Source organism: Lupinus angustifolius, chromosome LG04, assembly GCF_001865875.1.
Source record: "Lupinus angustifolius cultivar Tanjil chromosome LG04, LupAngTanjil_v1.0, whole genome shotgun sequence".
In the NCBI taxonomy this organism is placed as follows: Eukaryota; Viridiplantae; Streptophyta; class Magnoliopsida; order Fabales; family Fabaceae; genus Lupinus; species Lupinus angustifolius.
In genome coordinates this window covers 1,574,816-1,587,815 of record NC_032012.1, presented here as the reverse complement: position 1 = coordinate 1,587,815, position 13,000 = coordinate 1,574,816, and the positions used below count along the sequence as shown (strand labels likewise).

Here is a 13,000-nt window from a genome sequence, read left to right as displayed (position 1 = left end):
GGATATGTTATTTCGGGTGCGTACAAAGTGGCTTGGTATGGGACCTGTACTCTTGATTTGTTTCCGACTAGGTTATCGGATGAATATTGGTGTAAGGTGGATGATCATGACATATCATGCATGCATTATCATTGTGGAAGTAAATTCCCACACGTGAGTTATAGGTATGGTGTATTCCTATGTTTATGTATGTGATCTGATTATGAGTATAATGTTGATTATATTATTTGATATATTGGTAATGGTTGAAATAAATGGTGGGTTATAATGTCAGTGATAGATATTCTATGTGTATGTTATTATTTGGTGTATGATTTCCACTTATGTGTTATTTAATAATAGTCACGACATCTTGTGGATGAATGATATATTGATAAATGTTGAATTATGATATTGATGGGAATAAGTGTTGTTTAAATTACATAGGTTGATTTGATAATTGTTTATGAAAACAATTTATGAGTCTGGTTATATTACGCATGTAAATTAGACAATTGTTTATGAGAACAACTGATGAGTTATAATGTAATATGTTATATATATATGAACTGTTTTTCATATCTGAGTGTAATATTCTGAGTAAGTCCACGCCGTCAATGAATTTACGTTCATTAGATGTCTTACTCTCTCTATTTCTCTTCTTTTCTATTGCTTGCTTTTCGGACGTGTGTTCGTCAGATAGAAAGCTTTGCTCAGATTTGGAGCTACCCGTCCATGATGTTCCAGAATGAGGGCATGAGGAATTGAGGAGAGATAGTACCCTAGTCTTGGAGCGAGCCACTAGGAGTTGCTTATCATTTTGGGACTTTTGAAAACAAGGACGGCTTCAGTTGGTTCATGTCCTTGTTTAGTGACTTTTGGCGATGATTAATATTTCCGCCCTTTCTTTTTGGATTTTGTATATGTTAGTGGCGATGTAGTTTCCGCCTTTGTTGACTTAGTTTGTATGAACTAAAAATGACTTAACCATTTATATGCATTGTGTTATTCAGGAAATTATGAATCAGGTTAAGCTATCATTCGATAACGATAAGTTGATTTTCCGCATTTGAGTTACTTAAAGTGATGTCCCGGAAAAGGAAGGTTTTAAAAAGGAAACAATTTTATACAATCTCTTGATCCAAAGAAGAAAAAAAATTTACCCATTTTTCCGCAATGTTTTTGAGAAGTATTTTTCGGGGCGTTACAATTCTAGCCATCACCAATCAGATGAAAGGTTATGGAGAGCAGATCTCAGACCTCATGATAATTGAGAAGATCATGATGTCCTTGCCTCAGAAGTTTGACTTCATTGTTGTGGCAATAGAAGAATCAAAAGACATCAATGCAATAAAGATTGAGGAGCTTCAAAGTTCCCTAGAGGCACATGAAATGAGATTACTTGATAGGTATCAAATCAAGAAAACAGAACAAGCTCTAAAGGCAAGTCACTATAGAGAAGAAGAAAAGAGGAAAGACAAAAGATGGACGGGGAAGCAGAATCAATTGAGGAAATGGCCTATGAACTCAGAAAGAAACAAATCGAGTCATGATTGGCCTGAGTCTTCTGATAGAAGACGAAGGTCAAGAATGAATCAAAATCAAAAGAAGTTTGACAAAAGAAAGGTGGAGTTTTACAACTGCCACAAACAAGGTCACTACTCTTATGAGTGTTATGCAGACAAAGCAAAAGCAAAGAAGAGTGAAGAAGCCTACACTACACAAGAAGAATCAGATTTAGAACCCCTAAGTCTAATGGTGACAACCTATGCAAGAGAGGCACACACAGACTCATGGTACTTAGACTCAGGTTATTCAAATCACATGACAAAACATAAGGTGTGGCTGACTAATTTTGATTCCTCAAAGAAGAGCAAAGTAAAATTTTCTGATGATAGCTCACTTGAGGTTGAAGGAACTGGTAATGTAATTATAATGAGGCGGAGTGGATCAAAAGCCATGATATCAAATGTACTCTATATGCCCAAGATGAAGTGCAATCTACTCAGCATAGGCCAACTAGTAGAGAAAGGATTCAATGTTCTGATGAAGAATGACATGCTTGAACTGTTTGATCCACATAAGAGACTCATCATAAGGAGTATATTGACAAAGAACAGAAAATTTCAAGTTGATATCAAGGTAGCTGAAGTACAATGTTTGGTCACCATAGAAACCAATGATGTAAGTTGGTTGTGGCACTCAAGATATGGGAATCTGAATTTCAGAAGTCTGCACCATCTATGATCAAAGCAACTGGTTACATGGATTCCTATAACTGCTCAACCAGAAAAGGCTTGTGAAGTTTGCTTGGTTGGGAAACAAACTAGGAATGCCTTCAAATCAGAAGGATACATGAGATCAAGATCAGCTTTGGAAGTGGTCCATGTATGTGGTCCTTTTGAAACTCCCTCACTAGTTGGAAACAAATACTTCATCATATTTGTTGATGAATTTAGTAGGATGATTTGGTTAGATGTATTGAAAGTCAAGAGTAATGCATTTGAAGCCTTTCTAAATTTCAAAGCATCAGCAGAAAAGGAGAGTGGAAAACAACTGAAAGTATTGAGTACAGATGGAGGAGGAGAGTTTACTTCAAATGAACTTGAGAACTATTGTAAGAAGCAGAGGATCAAGCATGAAGTAAGTGCACCTTACGCCCCTCAACACAATGGTCTTGCTGGGAGGAGAAACATGACCATCATGAACATGGCTAGAAGCTTAATAAAAGAGAAGGACCTTCCACAAAAGCTATGGGTAGAGGCTGTGTCAACTTCTGTCTACATACTAAACAGATGTCCAACAAAGAAACTTGAAGGAAGAATCCATCTTGAAGTCTGGTCAGGAAGAAAACCACCAGTTGGCCATCTCAAAAATTTTGGATCACTAGCCTTCAAACACATACCAGACCAAAAGAGAACCAAACTTCAAGATAAGGGTGAAGCAATGGTGTTTGTAGGCTACCATCCTACTGGAGCCTACAGACTATTTGACCCAATCAAAGGGAAGATCCTAATAAGTAGAGATGTTTTTGTCTTAGAATATAAACAATGGGATTGGAAGAATATGCATACCACTTTGAAGAGGATATTCCCTAGACTCAATGAAGATGACTTAAACACAGAAAATCTGACTGAAAGAGCAAATGAAGAAGGATAGTCTATTCTAGTTGACATCCCTATAGCACAAAGATCTCAAAGACAAAGAAATAGACCTCTTAGATTCAATGACTACGAGGTACACAATGATGATCAGATAAATGAAGAAGGAGACCTGATCCACCTAGCATTGATGGCAGAAGCATTACCCATAGATGAAACTGAAGTTTTAAAACAGAAAGTGTGGAAGGATGCAATGGATGAAGAAATCAAATCCATTGACAGGAATGAGACTTGGAACCTAGTTGAGCTACTAAGGGACAAACATAAAATAGGGGTGAAATGGATCTTCAAGCATAAAATAAGTCCTGATGGATCAATCTCTAAATACAAGGCCAAATTGGTTGTAGAAGGATTTCTACAAAAAAACAAGGCTTAGATTATACAAAAGTGTTTGCTCTTGTGGCCAAAATTGAAACCATCATATTGGTTATAGCCATTTCTTTTGCAAGAAACTGGATATTGTATCAACTTGATGTAAAATCAGCATTTCTTCATGGACCTCTGATTGAAGAAGTATATGTACAACAACCTCTTGGATTCATAACCAGTGGCAAGGAGCATATGGTTTACAAACTAAATAAGGCCCTATATGGCCTAAAGCAAGCACCAAGGGCCTGAAACAAAAGAATAGACTCATTCATAGACAAACTCAGATTTCATAAGTGTTCAGTTGAGCAAGGAGTGTATGTTAAAGAAGGAAAACAAGGAGAGTTGTTCATCACCAGTTTATATGTTGATGATATGCTAGTAACTAGATCCAATTAAGAAGGAATTGAAGAATTCAAGAAGGTTATGAAATCTGAATTCGACATGACTGATCTAGGGAGGCTAAGTTACTTCCCTGGTATGAAATTTGCATACACAACTTCAGGCATACTGATGCACCAAAAGAAGTATGCAAGTGAAATGTTAATCAAGTTCAATATGAACAATTGCAACCCTATAGCTACTCCTACTGAATCCAATCTAAAGTTATCAAGAGATGAGCAAATAGTTGGATCACTAAGGTTTCTATGCAATAGCAGGCCATATATACCATATAGGGTGGGTCTAGTGAGCAGATTCATGTGCAAACTAAAAAAGACTCGTATGTTGGCTGCTAAGAGAATTTTTAGATACATCAAAGGCACATCAGGTTATGGGATCATGTTTCCAACAAGAAAACAGAAACCAACACTCAAACTAGTTGGTTTTGCAGACTCAGACTATGGTGGTGACCTAGTTGAAAGAAAAAGCACTTCTGGATACATCTTCTTGCTCAATGAAGCTCTCATCTCAAACTAGTTGGTTTATCAAGCTGTGAAGAATAATATATCTCAGGGTGTTATGCTGCCTGTCAATTTGTATGGCTGGAAGAGTTGCTTAAGGAGATTAAGACAGAAGTTGAAGCACCTCTACAACTCTTGATAGACAATATCTCTGCCATTAATCTGTCAAAGAACTCAGTGAGCCATGGGAGAAGCAAGCATATAGAATTTAGGTTCCATTTTTTAAGAAACATGGTGAATAATGGAAAGGTTGAGGTTGTGCATTGCAAAACAGATTTGCAACTTGCATATGGTTTTACCAAGGCATTAAAACGAGAAAGGCTTGTGCAGTTAAAGAGAGGGATAGGTGTTGAATCTCCTAGATACTTGAATTAAGGGGAAATGTTAAAGTAGAAGAGTGTAATTCAAGTATAAGAAAGAAAGTAGGTAAAGTTGTTAGGATTTACCAAATATAGAAATTAGTTGATTAGGAATTAGTTGGAAGTTGAAACTCCATACTATAAATAGAAGGCAATGTATCTTTGTTTAAATAATAAGAAGTTACACACTTTCTCCTTACACTTTGTTTTCATTTCTCTGCATAATCTCCTCTCTTTCTCATTCAATCATGTTTTCTTCTCATCTCTTCTAAGTTCTAACATTTTTAACTATTACTGTAATTTTATAACAAAAACAATTGGAAAAGTCATAAAGAGTGGGGATATTGATTATCATATTAATACCCTGATATTTTTTATCATCATTTGAAATTTATTAATAATAAGAAATAAGAATAGGAAAAAAAGTAATACTCAGATGTACTTGTAGAGAACAAATAAAAATTAATGCAAGTTGATAGGTTTCACATTCATTTAACAAAAGAGAAAATAAAATCAATTCAATTTCTACTTAGACGATTTCAAGAATTTAAATAAATTAACTTCAATACATCATATATATTTATACTCTAGAAAATGATCTTATTTTTCTAATGAGATATTATTCAAACAGATATAAGTCAAAAGGTATCCATCATGTCATCATAAATTGAATAGTTGAACTTTAATTCATTATGAATAATAACAAAGTTAAGATTAAATAGAGAATATAATTTTATTACACAATATAATACTTTTAACAAAGATAAATTTTGGTGGTTATTGATTCATCCAACTCTTCCCATAAAACACATCATGACGAGGCAATAATATCTGAGATGCCTCTTTTTATGAGGTTCAACTTTGTAGGCACTTCCATCATGACTAATTTCAAAGCTAACAATTTCATATTTATATCCGGACTTTCTTTGACTATTATTTCTTGAAGTAGTAGGTGTCATTGTTTATTGTTGTAACATATGGTATGCATTTTTAGCATAAGTCTGACCTCATTTCTTATGAGTCATATAGCTATCAACACCATCTTGTTTATGCAATGTAACATTTTTTAATTTTTTACTACTTGGCTATAAAATTAAAATAAAAGATAATATAAAAATCAATATCAATATTTAAAAAGTAGTATGACATACATTTTTTACTCTGAATTTTGTGGAATAGTAAATGAGAAGGGGATAACCTTAAAATTATTAGTAAAATGAGATTTATATTTCAATAAAAAAGGAAAATTTGAAATAAATAATCCATGATAGAGAAACTTCAATTTTTTTGCTTTTTTCTACAAAAATAAGTTGATATTATAATTCAGGTGGGTTATGAAATATATTTATGCTCCAACTTTTAAGTTCAATTTTTAAAAAATAAATAAAAACTACAAAGTTTCATTTATACTAAACATTTATTAGCCTTCACATTAAAGAAAAAAAAAGCTAAGAGTAAGTAATTAGGAATTCATCCATGACAATTTAAGTGTACGGCCTCTTAAAAAAATTTAGTGGACTGATAGTGACTGAAAAATTCTTGATATTATGAGAATATTTTTTAATATTATATAAAATTATGCAAGAGTGAGATTATAAAATAACCTATAGGAGTGCCCGAATTATGTACTGCCCAATGCAAAATGAAATAATTGTCTTATTTATACTAATTAATAGTATCATCAAGACATAAACAGTGTTACAAGTTCACGTTTGTGTTTGTCTCTTATTATAGCTCTTCCTCGGTTTCTAGGCTTATTGCAGTATGACCAAAACCTCCTTCATTTGTATCTATCTAAAACAGTAGTATTCATGGTCTGTTCCTCATCCACTATATTTTTTATTACAATTTTCAGCAGAGAAGACACATATATAATTGCAAATTGTGGAACTATGTGTATAATTTTTACTATTTAAATTCATTGAGATACTAAAATAAGTAATATTGTATTTATTGAATTACTCAAAACACCCAATTGTAGTGTTGTTGTCTATTTATTTTGGGAGGTGTGTCTGGTTTTCTATTTCCAAATTCGTCTTATTGTTGCTGACATTTGTAAAATTGCATACGGTAGAGTTTCAGGTGGAGAACATTCTTTAAACTAATGCAAGCTTATTATATTTCTAAGGAAAAAGAATTTTAGTGAGGTTTTGTAAACTTGATTAACTAGGCCATTCACAAAAGATTATGACGAAATAGTGAATGGCAAAAGAATCCAATGTTGAGGTGAAAATTTGAATTTTTTTTATATTAAACTTTGGTGTCATTTAATTTGGTGGTAAATTTGAAAGTATTAATTTAACTGGCTTGTTTGTCATGCTAACTCTCTAGTTGGCATACCTTTGGGAAATTATATCAATATTGTCAAAAAGTTTGAATTAGTTGTACTTTAATATTACTCTTCTTTTTTTAATAAATTATACATTCTTCAAAATTTGTGTTATAATAACTTATAAGAGGACTACAATATAATATAAATGGCAAAAGTTTAATTACTATATATAAATTGTATGTCTCTACATTTGATCTCTTTTTTATTAGGGTTTTAAAGGTTTCTTTTATACTTGTAAAAATTACCTTGGTGGTAAATTTGAATGTATTCATTTAACTTGTTTGTTTGTCATGCTAATCTAATTAACATACCTTGGGAAATTATTTCAACCTCGTCTTAAGTTTTGAATTAATTTTACTTTAATACTACTCTTGTTTTTTTTATAAAATATATATGCTTCAAATTTTTGGTTATAATAACTTGTAAGAGGAGTACAGTGTAATATAAATTGCAAAAGTTTAATTACAATATAAAATGAGTTTTCCCACATATGATCTCTCTTTTTTATTTTTGGGTTTTGAAGGTTTCTTAACTTTCTTTTGTACATTTAAAAATTATATTTTGCTGATGAATTTGAAAGTATTCATCTAACTGGTTTGTTTGCCATGCTAGCTCTCTAGTTGGCATATCTTTGGAAAATTATGCCAACCTTGTCAGAAAGTTTAAATTAATTGAACTTTAATATTACTTCAAAGTTTTTGTTAACAATTAAAAGAGGAGTATAACGTGATATAAATCGCAAAAGTTTAATTACAATATAAATAGAATTTCCCTACATTTGATCTCTCTTTTTTATTTGGGTTTTAAAGGTTTCTTTTGTAAATATAAAAATTTCCTTGGTGGTGAAGTTGAAAGTATTCATTTAATTGGTTAGTTTGCCATGCTAACTCTCTAGTTTGCTTACCTTTGAAATATAATACCAACCTTGTCAAAAAAATTGAATTAATTGTACTTTAATGTTACTCTTTTTTTTTTGTAAATCATATATACTTAAAGTTTTTGTTATAACTTATAAGAGGAGTATACGGTAATATAAATCGCAAAAGTTTAATTACGATATAAATTGAGTTTCCCTACATTTAATCTCTCTTTTTTATTAGGGTTTTAATGGTTTCTTTCGTACATATAAAAATTTAGCTAGAGTGGATTGTACCATCTATTTCTTTATGATTCTATTGTGTTTAGTATATTAACTCATTCAACAAAATATTCATATATTTGATATATTAACTTTAGTTTTTATTCTTTTATTGATATTTTACTTTCCAAAATTCAACCTCATACAACATATGTTATCAAAATAGGGATTAGAGAAGAAAATAATTTGAGATAAATTATGCTTGAAATGTGAAGTACACCAATATTCTTGAGATGAATTTGTCCGAAGCTATTTGGTGCAAGGTTATGACAAATTATCGCTAAGATTTATCGAAGCGTTAGTAGATTTTTAGTAAGCAACTCTGACAATCTCACCTTGAAGAAAATATCTGAAGGATTTAAAAGAAAATTATGATTCTTATTATTTATTCTTTGAGAAGCAAGAAATGAACTCTATTTATAATGAACTTAACAATTAACACTATCTTCAAGACAACAAATAATTGAAAATAATCTAGGCAGTATTCATACTTCAGGTTCTTCCTCTTAAGTATCACATACTTCGGCGAAGTTTTTCATAAATACATAATCACTTCAGGCCCAATCGCCTAATTCAAAGGTCCACGTTAAATACCTGTCGCTACTAAAAGCCCAATAACATAGACTAAAGCCTATAAATTCATAAATACATAACTATACAGACACTAGAGTCCTAGACTAATTCCTTTACTTGAACTTCTTAATATATGTTAAGTAAATTATAGTGATATTCTATTTTAATGAAATTATACAAATTAACTATTGTTTTTTAAACCTACACAAATCACCTATAATTATATATACATTATAATGATTATTTATGTAGGAGAGATAAACGTAATTTTTTAAACAAATAATTGTGACGAGTGTAATTAAGTTAAACAAAATATGATATATTATAAAGAGAAATCTAAATAATATAAGAGTCATTGTATATTTATTATTTTAAGAATATCATATAAAAATGATTTAAATACCTCTTTAAAAGTATTAAGTGAGTATTATAGTTTTTAGTCATACTAGAAAATGTAAACAAAAAACACTTCCATTAATATAAAAAAGGCCTACCAGTCTGCAAAAATGTTTACCTTTTTTCTTCTTTTCTACTGGTATTGATAATTATGATAGTTATCCCATGCTTTATTCTCTTTCATGTTAGTCATAAATATGACTTCGTATTATCATATTTTGTACTATTATTGAAAACAAATATTAAAAAAAATAAGTAACTTGATTGAATACACATGAATCATTATTATAATTGTAGTAGTAAAAAATAAAAATACTTTTGCAAACGAACACACAGAATGAAAAATTAAAAAGAGCACCATGTAATAATTATAAGATACATCATACATTAACGTCAACTTTTCATTTTTATTAACCTTCATTCAAGATACAAATCTTAAATCACAGAAACTGCTCACATCCAATATCACTTCCTAGGAGAAGACATGTGCATTTGGAACTCAACCCCGGTGACTATTATTTCTCAATATAGACAAATAATAAGGTAGGACCGTTCCATAATTATGAGGCATCATACTAAAATTACGTATAAGATTTTACATAATTACTACAACATATATTTTTTTTTTGCCACAAAATTTACGTGAGTTGAGTCTTGCTATGAGTGAAAATCATCTTTAATAGTGTAAGAAAGAGATGCAAACATGTGACACACTAAATAATCAACCAATTATATCTGAACTAAAAAAATATGCATCTATACTACCTTTCCAATACCTACCATTGATTCCGAACACATCCAAATCATTGAAACACACCACACTACTAGAACCAGGATACTCTTTAGTACCAAAGAGAAAGTTGTATTTTTTGTGTGATCTTAAAGATAAAAATATCGATCCTACTATAAATAAAAGCATATAAATATTATTGCATTTTATTTTTGAGAGAATTCTTACTCATACTACTCATTAGTTCTCTTAAGCACTGAGAAGTTGAAGCAGTGTCTATAAGAATCCCATTGAAGTCCAATCTCATCACCTTTCTTCAACTCCCTCCTCCTCACAAATTCATGGTTCCATTTCCCAATTAAAACATAGTTCTTAAAAGAAGCCCAACGCTTAAGAATCAGCATGTGCATGGACATGGTGTCCACATCCCAAACCCTAATTGGGGTTCCCATTCCACTTTCAGCATCTCTTTGAGCAGCAACACCCAACACTGGCAGCATCAAGTTTTCAAGCAATTCTGCTCCAAACAAGAGCCTATTCAGCTTCCCAAGATCGCTCGTTGTCAACACTTTCTTTATCTTCCATGGATTGTCATAAAGCTCAAGTGATGTTGAACAACCCCAGTACTGGCTCTCCTTATTGTTGCTGCATATTTTCTTTATATTTTTCCTATTATTTCTCTTGGAACCACTTGAGTAATGGGTTCTTGTAATGCCAACATGGTTGCATGTGCTTTGAAAGGTACTAGAAATTAATGATAACTCGGTTGAAATTGAAGATGGTTCATGACTGTTATTCCCGTGAGGGGGATTTTGAGGGCTCCATAATTCGTGATGCATGAGGATATGTGAGATTGGATCCATCCTTGTTGGATGATATAAATGGAGAAAAAGAGAAGAAATCTAAAGCTTGGTTCTCTTCCATGTCTGTTGTAAAGATTTTTATATGGAGAACATCGTACTAAAGTAAACGTGGGACAGGAATTGATACCATAATATGAAGGACAAAAGTTACATAAAGTATTTTAGGTATAATATTGTTATTTTTACATGTAGAATATATTATTATTATTATTATCGACCATTTTATTTGTACATTAAGGATGAACACATAAAGTGAACACCTTTCACTTAGGAAAAACAAGTGAAGTATAAACTCAATGTCTCTTACAATCATTTTTAGAAGTTGTGGTTGGGTATTCCAAGTGTGAATTAAGAAATCCCACATTGTACAAAAATAGATGAGTTAAAGAACACATAAGCGGATGGACTCATAGACTTAATGCTTTAAGGTTTTGGGTCAAGATGTGGTGTCAAACCCACTTATATGCTTCTTTCACTTAGCGCCCATGGAGGAATGTTGTAACTCATGAATGAAGATCTCCCAACAAGTGGTATCAGAGCTGATAGTTCGATGGCTTAATGGAGTATTAAAGCGACAAGTGGTTAGTAGATTCATGAGGAATCCTTGTATCGAAAGTCTTCCTAACGAGATGTCAAGGCGTCATGTTTCGTTGATGAAAGGATAAGCCAACAACGGTACAAGTAGATAGAGAGCTGAACTTTGGTGTATCCAATACTCACACGGAACTCACACTTGAGGGGGGGACATGTTGAGTATTCCAAGTGTGAATTAAGAAGTCCCACATTATGCAAAAATGGATGAGTTAAAGAGCATATAAGTGGATGAATGCATAGACCTAATGCCTTAAGGTTTTGAGTCAAGATGTGGTGTCAAATCCACTTCTATGCTTCTTTCACTTAGCTCATGGAGGAATATTGTAATCCATGGATGAAGATCTCCCAAAAATTGGTTGACCAGACTATGACCGGGGAGCCTCCAACCACCAGGGAGTTCTATTGTTATCGGGGTATGGGAAGAGTGGAGAGCCACAAGTGAGACACCGCGTCTTGAACCAAAACCTTAAGGCATTAGTTCCATGGGTCTTTCCTACTTATAAAGTCTTTCACTCCTCCCCACATATCCAATGTGGGACTTCACACTTGAATAAACCCAACAATCTCCCCCTCAAGTGTGAGTACCACACACTTTCTGGTCCTCTCCCCCTTAAGTCCACCATGTACTAGCTGAAACATCAGCTATAATACCACTTGTTGGACCAGACTACAACTAGGGAGCCTCCAACCACTGGAGAGTTCCATTGTTACCAGGGCATGGGAAAAGTGGAGAGTGACAGGTGAGACACCACATCTTGAACCATAACCTTAAGGCTTTAGTTCCATGGGTCTTTCCTACTGATAAAGTCTTTCACTCCTCTTTATATATCCAATGTGAGACTTCACACTTGAATAAACCTAACAATCTCCCCCTCAAGTATGGGTACCACACACTTTCTGATCTGCTCCTCCTTAAGTACACCATGTCCTAGCCGAACCATCGGTTCTGATACCACTTGTTGGAGCGCCCCAACCCAATGGCGGAAGATGGAGATTAATGATATTCATCAAGGTGGAGATTGTTGTGCAATGACTCATATCTCTATATAACAACAATACAAGTTATGGGCTTGGGCTGATGTAAACGGGTTGAGGTAGAAGACTATATATTTATGTTATCTAAACCTAATGTAACAATGAGAAGAATAGTCAAACATAAATCCTTATTCTCTAATAATATATAGTGATAGTCTCTCAACGCTCCGTAGGCACAATTGGTCGAACCTCGTTATCAAACCTCTTGTGTTATTCTCTTTTCTCTATACTCTTCTACTATTTGATTGCTCGCTTGTTCCCAACAGTTCTGAATCTCCTTAGTGATCAGATAGAAAGAACATAGAGAATGCTTTGAATGGCAATGTAAGTGTTTGAAGAAGAGAATGAATAGTAAAGCAATATGCCAAACTCAAGAGGATTGTGAATAATACTTATGTATACAGAATCTATATTGATGTAGAAGTAATCTCTTGCTTACAAGGGAACTACCAAACTGTTTCTAATATAGTAATGCAGAAAAAAGAAAACAAAAGAAGAAAAAGGAATAACAAACAAAACTATCAAAACTGTAAAAATAGTTTTTCCCGCCAAAACGCACCGAGTTAAAATTA

The 13,000-nt window shown here is 32.8% G+C and overlaps 1 protein-coding gene across 1 annotated transcript; it reads right to left on the bottom strand.

Annotated features, from left to right (window-relative positions):
• Window positions 9,590-10,871, bottom strand: LOC109344782 (B3 domain-containing protein At2g33720-like). The gene has a single exon (XM_019583530.1). The coding sequence runs from the start codon at window positions 10,797-10,799 to the stop codon at window positions 10,170-10,172; it is 630 nt and encodes a 209-aa protein (XP_019439075.1). The 5' UTR covers window positions 10,800-10,871; the 3' UTR covers window positions 9,590-10,169.